This window comes from Nothoprocta perdicaria, unplaced genomic scaffold (genome assembly GCF_003342845.1).
Source record: "Nothoprocta perdicaria isolate Ctin4 unplaced genomic scaffold, notPer1 scaffold_11, whole genome shotgun sequence".
NCBI classification, from domain to species: Eukaryota; Metazoa; Chordata; class Aves; order Tinamiformes; family Tinamidae; genus Nothoprocta; species Nothoprocta perdicaria.
In genome coordinates this window covers 6,979,390-6,994,947 of record NW_020454205.1, presented here as the reverse complement: position 1 = coordinate 6,994,947, position 15,558 = coordinate 6,979,390, and the positions used below count along the sequence as shown (strand labels likewise).

Genomic DNA, 15,558 nt, shown 5'->3' with positions numbered 1-15,558 from the left:
TATGCTAAACGTGGTTTGACAGCGTTTCTCATCCCGCAAACGTGCGTTCGGATCCATTATAATGCATCTTGACTGAAATGGGTCAGGAATCCGAGGCTCGTTACGCTCTTGGCTCCTTGCCCCAGCGCGCTAGGGGTTTGCTGCTGGTTTTGGCAGTGCTGGGAAGCAAGCAGCTCTTGGGAAGCCCGGCCTGCTCGCGGGCAGCTGTTCCTTGCCCGGGCAGAGGGGTTTTGGGCCGTGTCCCGTGGCCCTTCCTTGCTGTGTTGCCTAACCCGTGTCAGGGACGCGATGCTGCGTCTCGGCACTAACCCGCACTGCATGTCTCGGCGTGCTGGCCGCCTTTCTCAGCTAAACTGTTTTCTTTTTTTCCCTTCTCTGTCTGTAGAAATACTATGGTCTGGATACTAAGTGGGGCGACATCGAGCAATGGATGGTAGGCCTTGGTCAACGTAGCTACGCAGCTTTGGCCTGGTGAACTTCTTGGTCGGTTTAGAGCATTAATGAGTGTCGGCGCGACACGTTGCAGAGGCTCTAAGCTGAGCTCAGGTGCCTCTGGCCTGGACGAGGTGGCCCGAGTGCCCCTCTCTGGATCGCGCCCTGCAGTGGCAGTTGCCCTGCTGAATTATTTCAAATAAAATAGTTTTTTTCCAGACATGTTTGGAAGGACTGTAGACTGGAAAGGTTGATTGCAAATGCACTGTAGCTGTGCTGAGTCCCAGAGGCAGAGGCACTAGAGTGTGCAGTCATTTTTGGAGATATAGATGAAGTTGCTGCGTCCAGTTTTCTGCCAATTTAACAAAAGTGTGTGGAAGGGAGGGGGGCAAAGTTGGGGTCACAAGTGAAGGAAATATTTATTTCCTAATTTGGCTTAGTGCTACTTTCTGCTATGTGGTTGAAAGCTGTCTCTTGGGCATGTGTGAGGCTTCCCTGTGTGTCTCAGTGCTGTGCTGCTGCATCTCTCCTTTCAACGCCTCATTCTTTGTTTTTCTCTGCTACCTTGGTAGGAAGACAGTGAGCGTTATTCCCGTAGAGCCCGGAGAAATGCCTCGGTCAGTATTTGCTTTTCCTTGTTCCTTAGAGCTCAATTTCATGTTAAGAAAGCGCGAAAGTGCATAAAGACACTCTCTTTTTGCAAGAAAAAGCAGCCCCCAAAGACTAATGATGTGAAAAGAAAAACCCCATTTAGTGCTTTTGTGGCACTCTCCCCAGCCAGATGAAATGGGCTGGGGAACTTCTGCAAATGCCTGGGATTAAAGAGGTGGGAGGTGGGAAATGACCTGCTGGGAGCTTTGAAAGTTCACTTGTTCAGACTGTGAGCCAAACGCCTGGAACAGGGAGGACCTGAGCAAGCTCGTAATTCATCCTGTAGAAAAGTGCTTGACAGCGGTTCTTGGGCACTGTATGATTTCTTTTACTTTCTATTTATAACTTAATGCATTTTTTACAGCGTTTTCCCTATGTTTTTTTTTCTGTCTCACCAGAATCACCTACGTTTACTTCACCCCCTGTAATTTTTGTTCTTTTCATTGTTTTCTTGTCTTTGCGCTTCCTCCCGCTAGGCTTCGGATGAAGATGAGCGCATGTCCGTGGGGAGCCGTGGAAGCCTCCGGGTTGGTACATCGTGCAGTGCATGGGTGTGCAGCGAAGTCACTGTCCTCCTGTCCCACCAGGCTGGGTAGCCAGCAGCTTTAGTGCTCTGACAGCTTCTTCCCTCCACATTCCCGCCTTCCCTTTTGAAGGGAAAGATAAATCTGGATCATCAGTCATGTTTCTCTAAAGCAAACAAGGCCTGTATTATTCATAGTGCCGTAGTGCCATCTTTCTTTTTGATTTCTTTCTCCTATGGAGATTCTGTGCAAGTATTTTGGAGGGAAAGATGTCTGTGAGCAGTTGTGGCACTGCAAACATCAACGTGGACTGGAAAGCCACCTGAGATGGCTAGAAAGCCACCTGAGTTAGGCCATGCTGGCTGCTTGGTTCAAGCCACCCAACAATAAGCAGCAGCCTTTTGAGCTGGGGGATGCTGATGTGAAGGTGTTTGTGCCTCCTGCAGAGCTGCCTTTGGCTGCCCTGAGCCTTTACAGAGCAAGAGTCCTTGCTAGCTTGGCTGTGGCTCGTTCAGAAGCTAGCAAACCCATCCTGCCTCTCGTATTTTGGAAATTCCCCTTGTTTGATTCTTGAGCATGAGAAGGGAAACTCCAAAACCGCATCCTGAGCATGAGACAACCAGCTCTTCAGTCTCGTTTTACTGCAAGCCCCTGTGCTGTCCTACATGAGTGGGCTGCTGTCTAATCTGAGGCCATCTCCTAGGAAATACTGTTGGATTTCTACTCACTGCTGGTAGTTTGTGCCCATTTCCTTGGTCTTTCTGCTAGCTGAAGTTTCTGGTTTTGTGTAACATATCCAGCATTATCCACATTATTTAAACAGGATTTATTTTTCTGTGCTTTTCCCCCTCTGCTTCCTGTCATTTCTTTTTGTTTTCCTTTATATTCTGATTTTTTTCTTCTTGTACCTGGTCAGTCTCACCTGGAATATGCCAGTGCCTACCCCGTGGTGAGAATAGTCTGGAAGTTGCAGTGGATGTTTTAAAAAAACTAACTGTGAAGCAGAAACTAACACTTGTGCTAACTGGCCTGAGATAAGGATGGTCCCAAAGGCAGCAGGTGGTATTTAGTGGTCTCTGATGTCAAGACCCTGCTTCTCATGTGCTGCCCTGACACGGGCATCATACGAGAAGCAGCGAATGATGCGGGAGACCTAAGCTAGATCCAATTCTGTAATTACCACAGCACAGGGTAGAGCAGCTTGTGTTTTCTGTCTCTATCAGTCTGCCCATCCATTGACCAGGTATGTCTACCTGGTCTGTATTTCAGCATGAAAAAAAAAAGGTATCAACCCTTCCCAAACTCACTTTGAACAGATGTAGCCAAGGGAACAGGACAAATCTGCTGCCTAAAAAGATGTGCCTTGTGTCTCCAGCTTTCCATCTTTGCCTTGATGGATAAAACCAAACTGTGTGGCTGACAATAAGACCACACAGTGTGTTCACTGCATATATCGGAATATATAAAGGGTGGCTCCTTGGAAGAACAGGAGGACACGGAGAGGGAATGGAGACTTAATGACTTAACACTCAGTTTTAAGTTTCCTCATGGTGTGAGCAGAGCTCCCCTGTGACAGCCCCGCGTGGAGACTGGGGTCTTGTTCCCCCCAGAAGCGAATGTGGTTGTGGTGCTTTTATGAAGCTACTGACAGACTGTTGGTTTTACTGCAGTGAAACGGCTTTTGTGTCCTTCTCAGCGTGCTGAAAAGCAGGCTGTGGAGAGCAGTTTTGCAGCTGATTAGTTTTCTCACCCTCTTCATTCCCTGCTCTATGTCAAATTTGAGATGCAATGAATCTATTTGTGGGTGACCTATATATGGGAATAGTTCACATGCGTTTGGATTTTGCATGGCTGTATTGATGTGCTGAGGATAGACAGCTGGTAGCTCTATTGATTGACTTAACCCAGCGAGCATGAATAATGGTAACTGCGGCTACTAAATTTAACAGTCCTATCATCACTTTCAGAAATATTCTTTAACTGATCACTTGAGTTTGATGTGATTTGATTTTTCGTTTTCACGCGTGTTTACTGAACCATCTCCTGCAGAACTGCAGAAATACAGGACTGATTTTTGCATGGTGATCTGCATGCTTGCCTAAATCTGGGGCCACGTAAACTGGTTGATCTTTTTTCATCCTGCATTCTTAATCTCACTGCAGGCTGGAGTAGAGAATGAGAGGACCAAAAGGAGGAGCTACTCCAAAGCAGTATGTATCTTGACTGTCTGCACTACAGAGGCGTTTTCTTGCGCAAGCAAAACTGCTGTGAGGGACCCGGAGAATATTTGCAAGTGTTTGGGCTCTAGGAGCCAGCCAGCCTGATGTCAAGGATACAGTGCAGCTCTCTGCACTTGTTGGGTGTGTAAAAATATCCTGAGTATCCCTTGAGTATCCCTTGATTGGCAAAACGTAGTATAATCCAAGCACTCACAAATTCCAATGTTGTATTTAAAGATCATCTTGAACTCGGATCCTAACTTGAGTTTTGACATGATACAGAGATAAATAAATAATGGGATTTGTGTAGTAAAAGCTGCATCTTTTCATGTAGGGAGCAGTACTGTTTTACATATATCAAGGTAATGGGCAAGCATTAATTTATAGCAGCATTTGAGTAGCTGATTAATTTAGCAGTGCTTCAGGAGGGCAAGTAATATATAGTAGTAATATTTTTTTTAAAGATGTTACTTCTACCAAAGGGTGCTGAAGCTTTAAATAGGGGGGAAAAAAATCAAGGGTTTTAGTTAAATGCTTCTTCATCTCAATGTCATGAGATGAAGTAGCATCCTGTGGGGAAATGGGAGCTTGGATTCACTTTCAGGTTGGGGTGTGGAATTAGCTGTCCAGAGCAATGTGTGGCGTGCTGCAAATGGCAGAGTTTCAGAGTTTTCATCTGTGGAGGAGCTGTGTTATGTTGGGATGATGAAATGCTAAAGATTAGCTGCATCTCCAAAGGCGCTTGTGGCAATGGAGCACATCAGTGTTGATCACGAGGTCTACAAGTAGTTGTGGATAATGAGTGCTAGTGCCTGTATAAATAAATAGAGCACTTAACACATGGGAAAGCTGAACCTGAATGAAAGTTAGAGAGGAAAGCAGAGAAGAATAGGGTCAGTTATAACACTATGAAGGGACAACAAGTAAAATCTGAATATTTCGGCCTCTGCAGTATACAGACTTGTTTGCTGCTGTTTTCATGAAGATTGTCATCAGCTGAGTAACATTAATGTAGCACGGGACAAAGGTCAGCGAGGTAAAATGCACCCTGCAGAACCTGGAGCTGTGGGAAAGGCCACGTGAGGAGCGTTTGCCGTGGTGAGTGTGAGCCGGGCAGCTCCCAGGGGTGGTGACGGCCTCGAGAGGAGTGGGCTGGACTGCAGAGCCTCTGGACTGGGCAGCCTGAAGTCCACAGGGTGCTGGGGTGAAATAAATCGTGGTGTTCAGAAGTGCCTCGCAGATGTGGGAGAAACAGTTAATCTGCATTTGTGGAAAGTTCTGTTTAGTAGCCCTAGCTAAGCAAGGTAATTCTTTAACTGCATGAAAGAAAAGCATGAGATGTGACTCTTAATGTGAGTACAAGTCCTTTGGTGTGTTTCCAGAAGACACCTGAAGCCTTGGCCAAGGTCAGGCCTTTGTATACTGATGCACAATTAGCCAAAAAAACCACTCTATTAGAATAAGATACAGCTGCAGTGACTCTCCTCTGGTGTCTTCGCACCTAAAACAGCTTCACCTGCTTGGAGAGGAGAAACTGGTTCTGCAGGGCGCTCTGTTGCTCTGTCTGACTGTGTGGAGAGGGGACGTTTCACGCAAGGCTAGCGAGAAAACACGGATGGTGATAGGAGGTGGTTTGCCAAAACTGAGTAACAGTGAGAACTAATGAGGACTAGTGTGTGGAGAGGGGAATAATTAAATAGGCTGCCTCAAAAATCAAGACTTTTGCATAGGAATAGTTTAGAAAAAGGCTCGAGGTTGCACTTAGATATGCAGTGGTGCTGAAAAGGGGTAAATTGGCTTACAGGGAGCTGCTGCGTTCACTTCAGGAATACATTAACATCTAGATTTTAATTTTAAATTTATTATTAAATTTCCACTGCCAAAATCATGGGAGGTCTTCCTTGTTCTTTACATTAGAGCAAGCCTCATCACGTAGCAATGCTAATACAGTGAACTGATGGGGGAAATCTGAGCTTCTGTTGCTGTCAGGATAGGTGATTTTGGCACCTGTCATCTCATCTTCACATGTTTTCTTTCCAGACTAACGGCAGGCTACATGGTAGTGATTTTTTTGTTTTATCTCAGACTCTGCTCCCCTGGGGCCTCCCCTACTTAAGAATTGTGGACTCTGTCCTCTTTGCTCTTCCAGAGAACACCTATTTGTATCGTTATTGAATATGATAGGAGACAGCTCAGCAGCTTAAAAACCTTTTATTCATCTTTGGATTGCAACACAAAACACTTGGATGTGGCAGATGGTCCTGGTTAGAATTAGTTGCAGAAAGCTAAATAGAAGAGGTTTCATACAGTATTACATGTGTACTAAACTGAATTTTTTAAGGAGGGGGAAAAAAGTGAAATACAGAAATGAATTGAACTCTTTGCAAGCAAGCATATCCTTGACATTTTTGGCTGGCTTATGGGTAGAGACAGACCCCAGAATATTCATCATATTGAGGTTTTCCTGGGGTCTGTTTGAAAGTAAGCTCTAATTCTGCACCTCTGTTGCTGGGCGTCTCAAAGTGCCACCTCTGCCCTTGCTCTTCATATGGGATGACACTTATTACAATGCTCTCTTCGAGTTTGTTTCAGTTTTTTTTCTCTCCTTTTTTTTCTTTCTCCTTTTCTTCCCCAACAGACCAATGGTTATGAGGAAGATGTGTATGGATCATCCCAGAGTAGAAAATCTAGCAGGGTTAGTAGATGGTTTATATTCCTATAAGAATTATTGCTCTCTAATGCCTTTAAAGCTAATTAGCAAATTCTTTTCTGTGGTAAAGCAGGTTTTTCCTGTCCTGCACATCCCAGGCTTTGCAGCTTGTTGTATACGGCAATAATCTGTTTAAAAGAAAAAGGCCCAGAGTGGGAAAAGGAGCCTGTGAATTTGACACAAGTGAAACTCGCAGGGCAGAATCCCTTAACCTTGCTGTCAGAATTGGGTGAAAGTTAAATTGTGGCGAGAGATCCCTGGCTGGAAGCCAGTGTGGGGATTTCCATGTGTTCCCGGCAATGTGACACTGGCTTGCTGGGCTGTGCACCCTTTATTCCAGTAGCCCAGTGCTGAAACTCCCAGTCCTCGCGTGTAATTAGTGTCTGTGTCTTCAGATCTGCACGTGTGGAGGGCAATTTGGTGCTTGGATTTTCCCCTTTGCATATTTTAAAATTCTATAATTGTATATATTTTAAGTTTGCCTAATTACATGTATTTTCCTTTATAAGCCATATCCTAGAGCTGCTGGTAATTCCCACAGAGCTGAACCGCCTGTGAAAGCGCTACCATCAAACTGGGCTTTATTATCATTGATTTACTTGATTTCTAGAAATATTTCTCCAAAGAGCTTCATTACTGAGTGCAGCGTGTGTGGGTCACCATGAGCCCTTCCCTTCCCGCACACGGATCTTCAGCATCTGCAGGAGCTGCCTCCCTCCCTCAAACGCTGCAGTTCTGTGCAGTTTGTTTAAATGCATTTCCTTTCAGGAAAAGTGTTTTCCTTTTCCCCCCTCCTGCCTTTACCTTCCCAAAGGCAGACAAAAAGCTTGGAGCTTGTTGATCCTTATGCTACCAGGACACCTAAAGAAATTTAATAATGTGCAGACTAAAGCTCTCAGTTTAAGAGGAAAAATAAGCTATTTTAGGGCTGCGTTTGGGTAAGTGTTTGAGCATTGCATGTTGAGCATACGATGGGCTTCAGTGGGCTTCCTTCGTAAGCGAGTAGCTGAATGGGCCCCTGCAGAAACAGGGCCTGACTTTTATGGGTTTTATTATTTTATTAATGGATCTGGGTCCGGTTTCTGCTAGGCATTGGTAAGTGTTGGCTAAACATGAGGTGTTGAAGGGACAGTGCAGATGTAAAACCACTCTATGGAGCCAGGTAAGAATGGAGAGTTGGGTCACAAGCTGCAGTGGGAAACCTTGTCATGTGAGCCTGGCTCAACGAGGAGGCTTAAATGGCTTCACCTAACTAGAGTCATGGTGAAACGTAGGTGCACAAAACAAATAGGCACCTTTCAAACGTGGTCTGTCATCTTCTAAGTCCTGTACAAGAAGTGTCATCATAGATTATCTTCTCATGGGTCGTAATGGAGAGAGGGAGAAGAGCCCTTGGGGGCTGGAGCCCTTTTCATAGGAAAAGGAATCAAAGGCGTAGGATGCTGTACGTACAAAGGACAGTCCTTTCCCTTGTTTCAAAAGTTTCAGCTTTACAAATGGAAACATCATGTGGTTTTCACACACTTAAGCTAGTTTCCCTGCTGCAGTTGCATTATGTCTTTTGGATCTCACTGTTCGTAAGCACCTACCTAATGTTTTGCTTTCCATTTATATGAATTAAACTTCATGTTATAGAGCCGAGTTCTCAAGGTTTTCTTTTCTTCCTAGGCTTCGTACTACTCCGATCTGGGCCCTCACAACAGTGGCTATGCTTCCATGTCCCAGCCTTCTTCCTACAATGGAAACTGGGTCTGTTGCCCCCTGGTTTTACCTGGCCTGGACTGCTTGCTTTGTCTGTTTGGATTAATCAGCCTGCTATGTTTTAGGAACAAATAATTCAGACCAGTTGTTGAGAGTCTAGCTGAACTGGAGAGGTTTAAAAAAAAAAAAAAAAGTCCCACCTTGTTGATAATGGTTGGAGCGAGCCATGGAAAACTGCTTTAAAAAGGCCACAAGTCGTTTTCCTTTGCTGCTCCTCCCTTTCCCACAGCTACTTTATTTGCTGTTGACCAAGTCGCTGTGGGAAAACGTGCAAAACGTTGATTAACTGAAGCTCTCGGTGCTCCTCGAGACGGCCTGCTCGCGGCGTCGCTGCGGCAGCGGGGCTGCCTGCGGGCGCTCTGCCTTGCTCGTCCTAACTCCGTCCTGAGTGATTTGGTGTTTGCGTGTTTACCTCCTACTAAACGCACCCCTACAGCTGTGTGGAGCACTCGGAGCACCCTCAGACCTCGGTGTCTCTGGCTTGCAAAGCCCCATAGCGGTTTTCAGGCAGTGGTTGCAGTGAGGAGGAGCAGCCCTCCTGGCGGCCTGCTAGGCACCAATGGACTCGACACAATAACACATTAACAACCTAAAATTAAATTGTGGTGTTTTGCTTCTGGGTACTGCAGGGTCCTCCCTTCCTGTAGGAAACACGCATGTGTCTGCTTTCTACTCGCAGTCTGGCCAGCTGAGACCTGTTGCTTTTAGGGCACAGATGACTACTATTATCTGTACTGCATTTCTTCCTCTTCTAGCTTTCCTATCCCTGTGAGTCCTGACCGAGATTAACTCTGCCTTAGGCACCTTTTGTTGTGTTTCCTTACTTTTTTCCTCCAAACAGAAAGGTTTTTGTGCTTGCCTTCCTCAGCCCTCCTTGCTGTACAGCGATGCTCAGCCCACCAGGAGCTCCCGGGTTGGTCCTCCTAATGCCCTAACCACCAGCACGGACGCTGCTTTTGGCCCCTGTGTCTCACGCTTGGTTCCTGTGCCTTGCTCATGTCTCCACCATCTCCACCTGTCTCGATGCCTGTGTGATGCTCACGTTTTGCTGGATCTTCCTTTCTATCCCTGCAAGGCTGCGATGCTGCTGTGGCCTGGGGATGGGTACAAGAGCAGCAGAGCAGGGGCAGGGGATTAACCTGGGCTTTGCATGAGCTGCACGGGGCGGCCCAACTCGGGGAACGTGGCGCGTGTGGGGGGCTCACCCAGGCCACATCCCCATGCACATCCATGGTCCTCGCTCCCATGTGTCCCCCACCCCGTGCCTCCGGCCCCTCGGCCAGGCCTGCCCTGATGCTGCTCCTGCCTCTCCATCGTAGGTGCCGGTGCAGGAGGAGAGCGCGTGGGGCGGGAGCCGCCGCTGCAGCGCCCCCAGCTCCCGTGCCGTAAGGACCCCCCTGCCTGCATCCCCCTGCCCTGGCCCCATCCGCTCCCTTGTCTCTGTGTGTAGTGGGAAGGAAGGGGTGAGGAACACCTTGAGCTTGGCCCCAGTCCGGAATGACGGGCTAGGGACTATTAATTTTCACTTGAGCCGTGTGGAAGTCCTGCTTGTTCTCTTGCTGAACTGTCTTCTGGTTATCTGAAGAAAAGCAAATACCAAAGCCTAGAGAACAACAGAAAAACTTCCAGGCAGAGCACGGTTGCTAATTTAACTCTAAAAGCTGTAATTGTCCCAGCTTGGAGGAAGCAGCTTTAATGAATGTTTGCAGAGCTCCTGTTCTTGTGTGTGTGTGTGTGGAGGAGGCCCTGCCCTCCCTCACAATTTAACTGATTTGTGGCTTGTGCCACTTATTGCTACTGCCCCCCTGCTGCAGATTACATCCAGTTTCCCAACCTTGCCTTGCTTTTATTTGGGGAATGCAGCGATGAGGATCCGCTTGGGAGGTCTGCATGGGCAGCAGTGCCTCGGTGCTGTATAACATGACACACCTAAATATTTGTCTGATTTTCATTATTTCAGAACTGAAATGGCTGTGATTGAAAATAGTTGTGAATGTCGTGGCGCACAGGCCCAAATTTTGCTGCTTTTTGCCTGTGAAATGAAGTGCAGTCATTCAGATGCACAAAGCCAAAGTCACTTGATGTAAGGCATAGAAAGACATGGCTGGGGACTGCCTCAGTCCCCTTATGTGCTGTACAAACCTTTAAAAAACAAAGATACCTATCTCAAAAGCAAGTTTGTTTTTTTTTTTAAACTTCATCACTTGGATAATCCTGAAACAGTCATAACTGTCCCTAAAAGAAGCTCTCAAGTGTTTTAGGTGGCTTGGTCCCAGTTTTCTGAAGTACATGCCTTGACAAATAGGTAGGGAATAGCTCTTAAAATCATTAGACCAAGAGGCTGGTGGCCTCCTTTCTTTCGTACCAGCAAAGAGCAACATAAGTGTGACAGCCAAAATAACCTCTGTACAGAGGTTATGTTTGCAGTTTCCTTGCGGTGCTGGGAATGGGAAAAAATCATGTCCCAGTGTGTGTCAGGTGACTGTTAACCCACGGGTGTGCTGAATGTATTGGAAAAACCTTCCCTCCCATGTCTGTGCTTGGGTGTTTATCCACCAAGCCTGGGTCATGCAACAGTGCGGGTAAAGCTGCAAAATACCTTCTGAAATCTGTGGGAAAATAGGAATAGTTCTGAATATTTGTTTGCAGGAAAAGATTTAGTTGTGTTTCACAGATGCTGGGAGCTTTTCCTTTCCATTCTTTACTGCCTGTTTCCGAAGGTTATAAAGACATGTTCTCTGCCAGCAACGAGTCGACCCTGTGCTTGCTGCACCACCACTGGATATTTGCTGTTCAGGACTAATTCTTCCTTTGGCAGGAGATGAGGCAGTAGGGATGGAATCCAACCTCTGCTTGGTCTGTCCCTTGGAATTACTGCTTGTCTCAATTTTCAGATTAATCCCCCAAATACCTCTTCTCTCACTTTAACTGCTCTTCCTTTTCCGGTTGCACGGGATGGTGTTTGGGACTAACTTGCAACGCGGCGCCGCGATTCCTCTGCTGCTTCCCTCTCTAATGCTCTTCTCTTCTCTCTGCCCGCTGCTCTTGGGAATCTGCGGCAGCCTTCGGAGTACAGCTGCTACCTGGGGTCGGGATCCCGGGCGTCCTCGAGAGCCAGCTCCGCGCGAGCCAGTCCAGTGGTGAGCTCCTCTGCTTTCCTTTCCTTTAAGCTGTTCCATTCCTGTTCTCCGAGGTCTTTGTGTGTGCAAGGCTGCCTGCCTTTGGGAGGTAGGTCTTAGGCTTGCAGGGCAGTGCTTAAAATAAAGGGGGGAACTAGATGAAAAATTACAAAACCAGGAGGTAAAAAAGACATTGCCACAGGAGCCTAAAGCAAGCTGCTTGTCACTTCTGCAGAAAGGAAATGGGAGTCAGGCTCGAGGCACATGGGAGGGGTGGTGTGGAAAAGAATCAGCATTGTTGATGCTAATGCTGCATCTGCTTTGGTGGTTAATATCAGAAAACTCAGGATCTTACTGTGGTTATCGCTGAGTTGAGTTTCTCTGCATTCAGAAGCAGTTTGTTGTGTTGCTGTGAGTTTGCAAAAGTGGCCGTACTTTGTGTTGCGAAGGGCTCACAACCCAGTGCACGCCGTGGAATGCAGATAGGCAGCGTGGCAGAACCAAGAAGTGATGAGGAGGGCAATACCACAAACAGGTGCATGCAAAATGCTTCTCCAGTGATAGCCTCCCACTGCCTTGGCTGCTAGCTGAGGAGCTGGAGCTGAAAAGCTGCAAATGTTGCCTTAAGGAGCAATTAAAACAGCTATGTGGATATTTAGGAAGCCACCACTGTGTGCAACTGTGAGCTGCAAGGTGCATTTTTGGGCAATAAATACACACAGTCTGCAACAGCAACTCACTTTATACCTGCTTTCGTGTGTCAGTGTCCCTATAGGAAAGGCTGTGTCTGCTTTTTAAATGACTCTTCAGGAGTTTCATCAGACACTGCATGGCAGCTAGCGGGCTGTAAGTAGATCCATGTTTCTTATTAGTCCCTGTGAGTTCTTGCAGTTGTGTGCCTGTTAGAAAACTGTTATCTCCAGTTAAACTGTTATCTCCATGGCCCAAAGCAACGAGAACAAGCAGGAAATCCAAGCAAGCTCTTTGGGAGCCGGGTACCTCTGTTGCAACCAGCTTCCACTGCGTGTTTTCCTAAGCGATGGGGGTCATTGGGGCAAGTTGCTTAGGGCACTAACAAAATGCAGCTTGCCCCTCCTGGGAGCTATAAGGGCTGCTTTGCCTTTTAATTCTGCCCTTGCATTTTGGTTGTGAGCGGGTGCAGGTGGTTTGCTGGGTCAGCAGAGAGGCTGGAGAGGTGCCCAGCTGGATGCAGGCTGCAAGGAGATAGCAGATGAGGTTTTGTTTTAATTTTGGATCAGGGGTTGACTGCAGAGCATGGAGCGCGTGGTTCCTTCTGCGGCCTCGAGGCAACGCAGCAGCAGGTCCCAAAGGCGCCGCTGCAGGGACCCGACTCCACTCTGTCCAGCTCCGAGTGTCACCACAGCATTCCTCACAACTCTGCTGGGGGAATCCGGCAGCTCCGGGTTGTTTTTCCTCCCTGTTTTTCCCCTTGTGTTGAACCCTGCTTTCTGGCGGTGGCTCGCAGGAAGGAATCGCCCACCTTGCCCTTTCCTGGTGCAGGATTCGCGGCGTTTTGGTAACGGTTCCGGTTGGGAATCCTGCCTCGTGGCAGGAGGATGTTGAAAGGGAGCGGGGCCTTCCCGGTTAGCTCGGCGGGTTAGCGCTTCCCTCGCGCCCTCCGGAAGTGTCATCCGCCTGGATTTCCTAAAGGAAGGCGAGAAACCTCTCGGGACAGCTCTGCTAACATGGCGAAGTGTGATTGCTGGGCTCTGTGCACGTTTGAGCTGCTTTAATATTGCTGACTCCTAAAAATGAGTTGGTTTTGCCCTTAGTAAGCCAAGGTACCTGCTTTCTTGACTCTGCTTTGTACGTGTTTTGCCATTTGCACGCTTAAATGCAAGTTTATTTTTGAAATGCCTGGTGGAGGATGAAGGAAAGGGAACAGTCTGCTACCCCTGTAGTTATTGTAGCTAATACCTAATGTTAAAGCATTAAACGTGGAGTAAAATGTGAATCTAAAGATGCTTGAGAGTAGATGTCAAGCTCTTCTGTCCAAACGCAGCCAACGTTGCACCTTAGCTATTGGTGTATTCTGGCCGAGATGACCGTTTTTTCTTATGAATACTTGGATTTTTTTGAAGTGAACCAAACCAGCTGGTAGGGAAAAACAGCATTTAAAACAGATTCACAACCCAGAAGGATTAATCTGGGGTGTTTCTGAGCAAAGGAAGACAAAAAATCCTAGGGGAGAGCCCGTGTTCCTGGGCAAAGTCCACTGTGGAGGTGTGTGGGCCTTGTGCCATGGAGCAGAGCGGAGCTTGGCGCTGCAAGCACCTCGTCCTGCTCTTGCAAAAAGGAAACGAAGGCAGCAGCAATTTGTATGGCCATGCTTAGGCCTGTGCTGCAGATTTGCTGTCTCCCCTTCACACCCAAGAGATTTCCCTTTTGCTCATGCACCAGCCAAGCCACTGACAGGGCTGGGATTAGCTCTAGGTCTCCAGGAGGGAGGATTTGCGTTTTGGTTGCTGCTAGGCGTGTCTAAGAGGTGAGGATCCTCCTGACGCATCCACTTGAGCGCTGGCAGTTCAGCAGGGGTTTTTGCTGCTGGCTTTTTAAAGGCTTAATGCTAATTGTCAGTGTTCAGGTGGCTCTCGTGATTGGAAAACCATGCAGGGATCCCTGGGGATGCTATGTGCCCTGGTGCAGCTAATCAGGCTGATAATCTTGTATTTATATCAGCTGCTTGATGTTGGCTGTGGGGATGCTGTTTAGTGCCAGTGCTTGCAGAAACCATTCCTTGTTCAGTACTGTCTGTGGCAAGAGCTGTTCTGTGGGGTGGGCTGTTTTTCCATTGCAAAATACACTATGCTGCCTCCAGCCCAGGAAGGATCTGCTTTTATTTGGCAGAGCCAGGACCTTGCTTCTCATAGGGATGTTATTCTGAGTGCACAAAGGTGGATGGAGCTGCACAGCGACTGGGTTTTATTACCTCTGAAAATATAGGCAGTGTTTTCTGTATATAGGTGATGGAGTTAAGCTCCTGGCTAAGCTGGTGCTGGTGGTTTGGGATGCAGAGAGCAGCCTGTTCCCTCTGCAAAAGAGTGGGTTGGGGCTTCTCCTTTCTCGTATGCTGAGGGGTCAAGTGACCAAATTATGGGACATCTCAAAAGCCAGTGAATTTGTGCAAGAGGTTGCACCAAGGACGTAGGGCTGTGAAACAGAGGTGGCTTTTCAGTCTTCTAAAGTTTATCCTTCATTATTGCTTGATGATGTGGAAGGTAGGTATTTTTGGACAGAACTTGGTCTGACTTAAGGAAAACCAAAGCATTTCTTGCTGAACATTCTTGGTTTGGTTCCTTTCTGCATCAAGTACCCAAGTGTTTATAGGAGACCCAGCAAAGGTGGAAAACCTGGAGTTCCCTCTGGTGGCTGGGAAGGCAATTCCTCTGAGGAAGCAGTGAATATGTGACTGCAGAGCCGAGTCAAAACCAAATAATATACAGTGGAAACAGAGAGGGGAAACTGGCTTTTCTCCAAAGAGTTTTAAGTGTTCACATTGAAAAAATAATTGGTCGTGGTGGTCCTTGTTTGAGAATGTGCTTTTGGAGTGTATAACTCAAGGCACCTAATGGGGCATTGCTAAGGAAAAGGAAATGCGTGGTGTTTTTTGAAACCTGTACATGTTCCTGGGAGCGGTGAGCGAGGCTGCCCTGGCGCCGCCTTGGGAGCCGCGTGGGGCTCGGGTGCAGCAGGCGCCCGGCAAGCTCGCCCGGGCCGGCGGGAGCCGCCGCGGGGCTCCGCACGCTGTGCCAGTGCTCGGCCCTTCGTAAAGGGAAACTTTCATCGGACCGCCTTTGTGTGTCATTAAAGCAATACTGAAGCTTGCTCCGTGATCTTATGAAAGCCTGAGGCTGCACATTCCTTTTAGGAAATGGCAGCACGTTCTGTGACTCATTAGCCACTAAGCAAAACAGAGTTTTTGGTTCTCTTTTAAACCCACAGTGTGCATTTTGGCAGAAACCTGTACCTGAGTTCCTGGAGATCACTCGTGGTGTGTGTGTGTGTTGGCTTGTGTGTGGCAACACACAGTGTGGTTGTCCTGCCACAACTTGGTGTTGACAACAGTGTCACGTCAGGCTTGGCCACCGTGCCCCTTGGAGCAGCGGGCAGGAGAACATCAG

The 15,558-nt window shown here is 47.6% G+C and overlaps 1 protein-coding gene across 1 annotated transcript in view; it reads left to right on the top strand.

The window, feature by feature from the left end:
• Nucleotides 1-394: 394 nt before the first annotated feature.
• Nucleotides 395-15,558, top strand: part of LRRFIP1 (LRR binding FLII interacting protein 1) — a 28,649-nt gene continuing 13,485 nt past the window's right edge. Inside the window, exons 1-8 of the mRNA XM_026047740.1 lie at nt 395-433; nt 1,005-1,049; nt 1,560-1,610; nt 3,770-3,817; nt 6,465-6,521; nt 8,205-8,285; nt 9,166-9,210; nt 11,360-11,437. Of these exons, the coding sequence (XP_025903525.1) occupies nt 431-433; nt 1,005-1,049; nt 1,560-1,610; nt 3,770-3,817; nt 6,465-6,521; nt 8,205-8,285; nt 9,166-9,210; nt 11,360-11,437 (408 nt within the window). The 5' untranslated portion in view covers nt 395-430. The remainder of the gene's footprint in view (nt 434-1,004; nt 1,050-1,559; nt 1,611-3,769; nt 3,818-6,464; nt 6,522-8,204; nt 8,286-9,165; nt 9,211-11,359; nt 11,438-15,558) is intronic.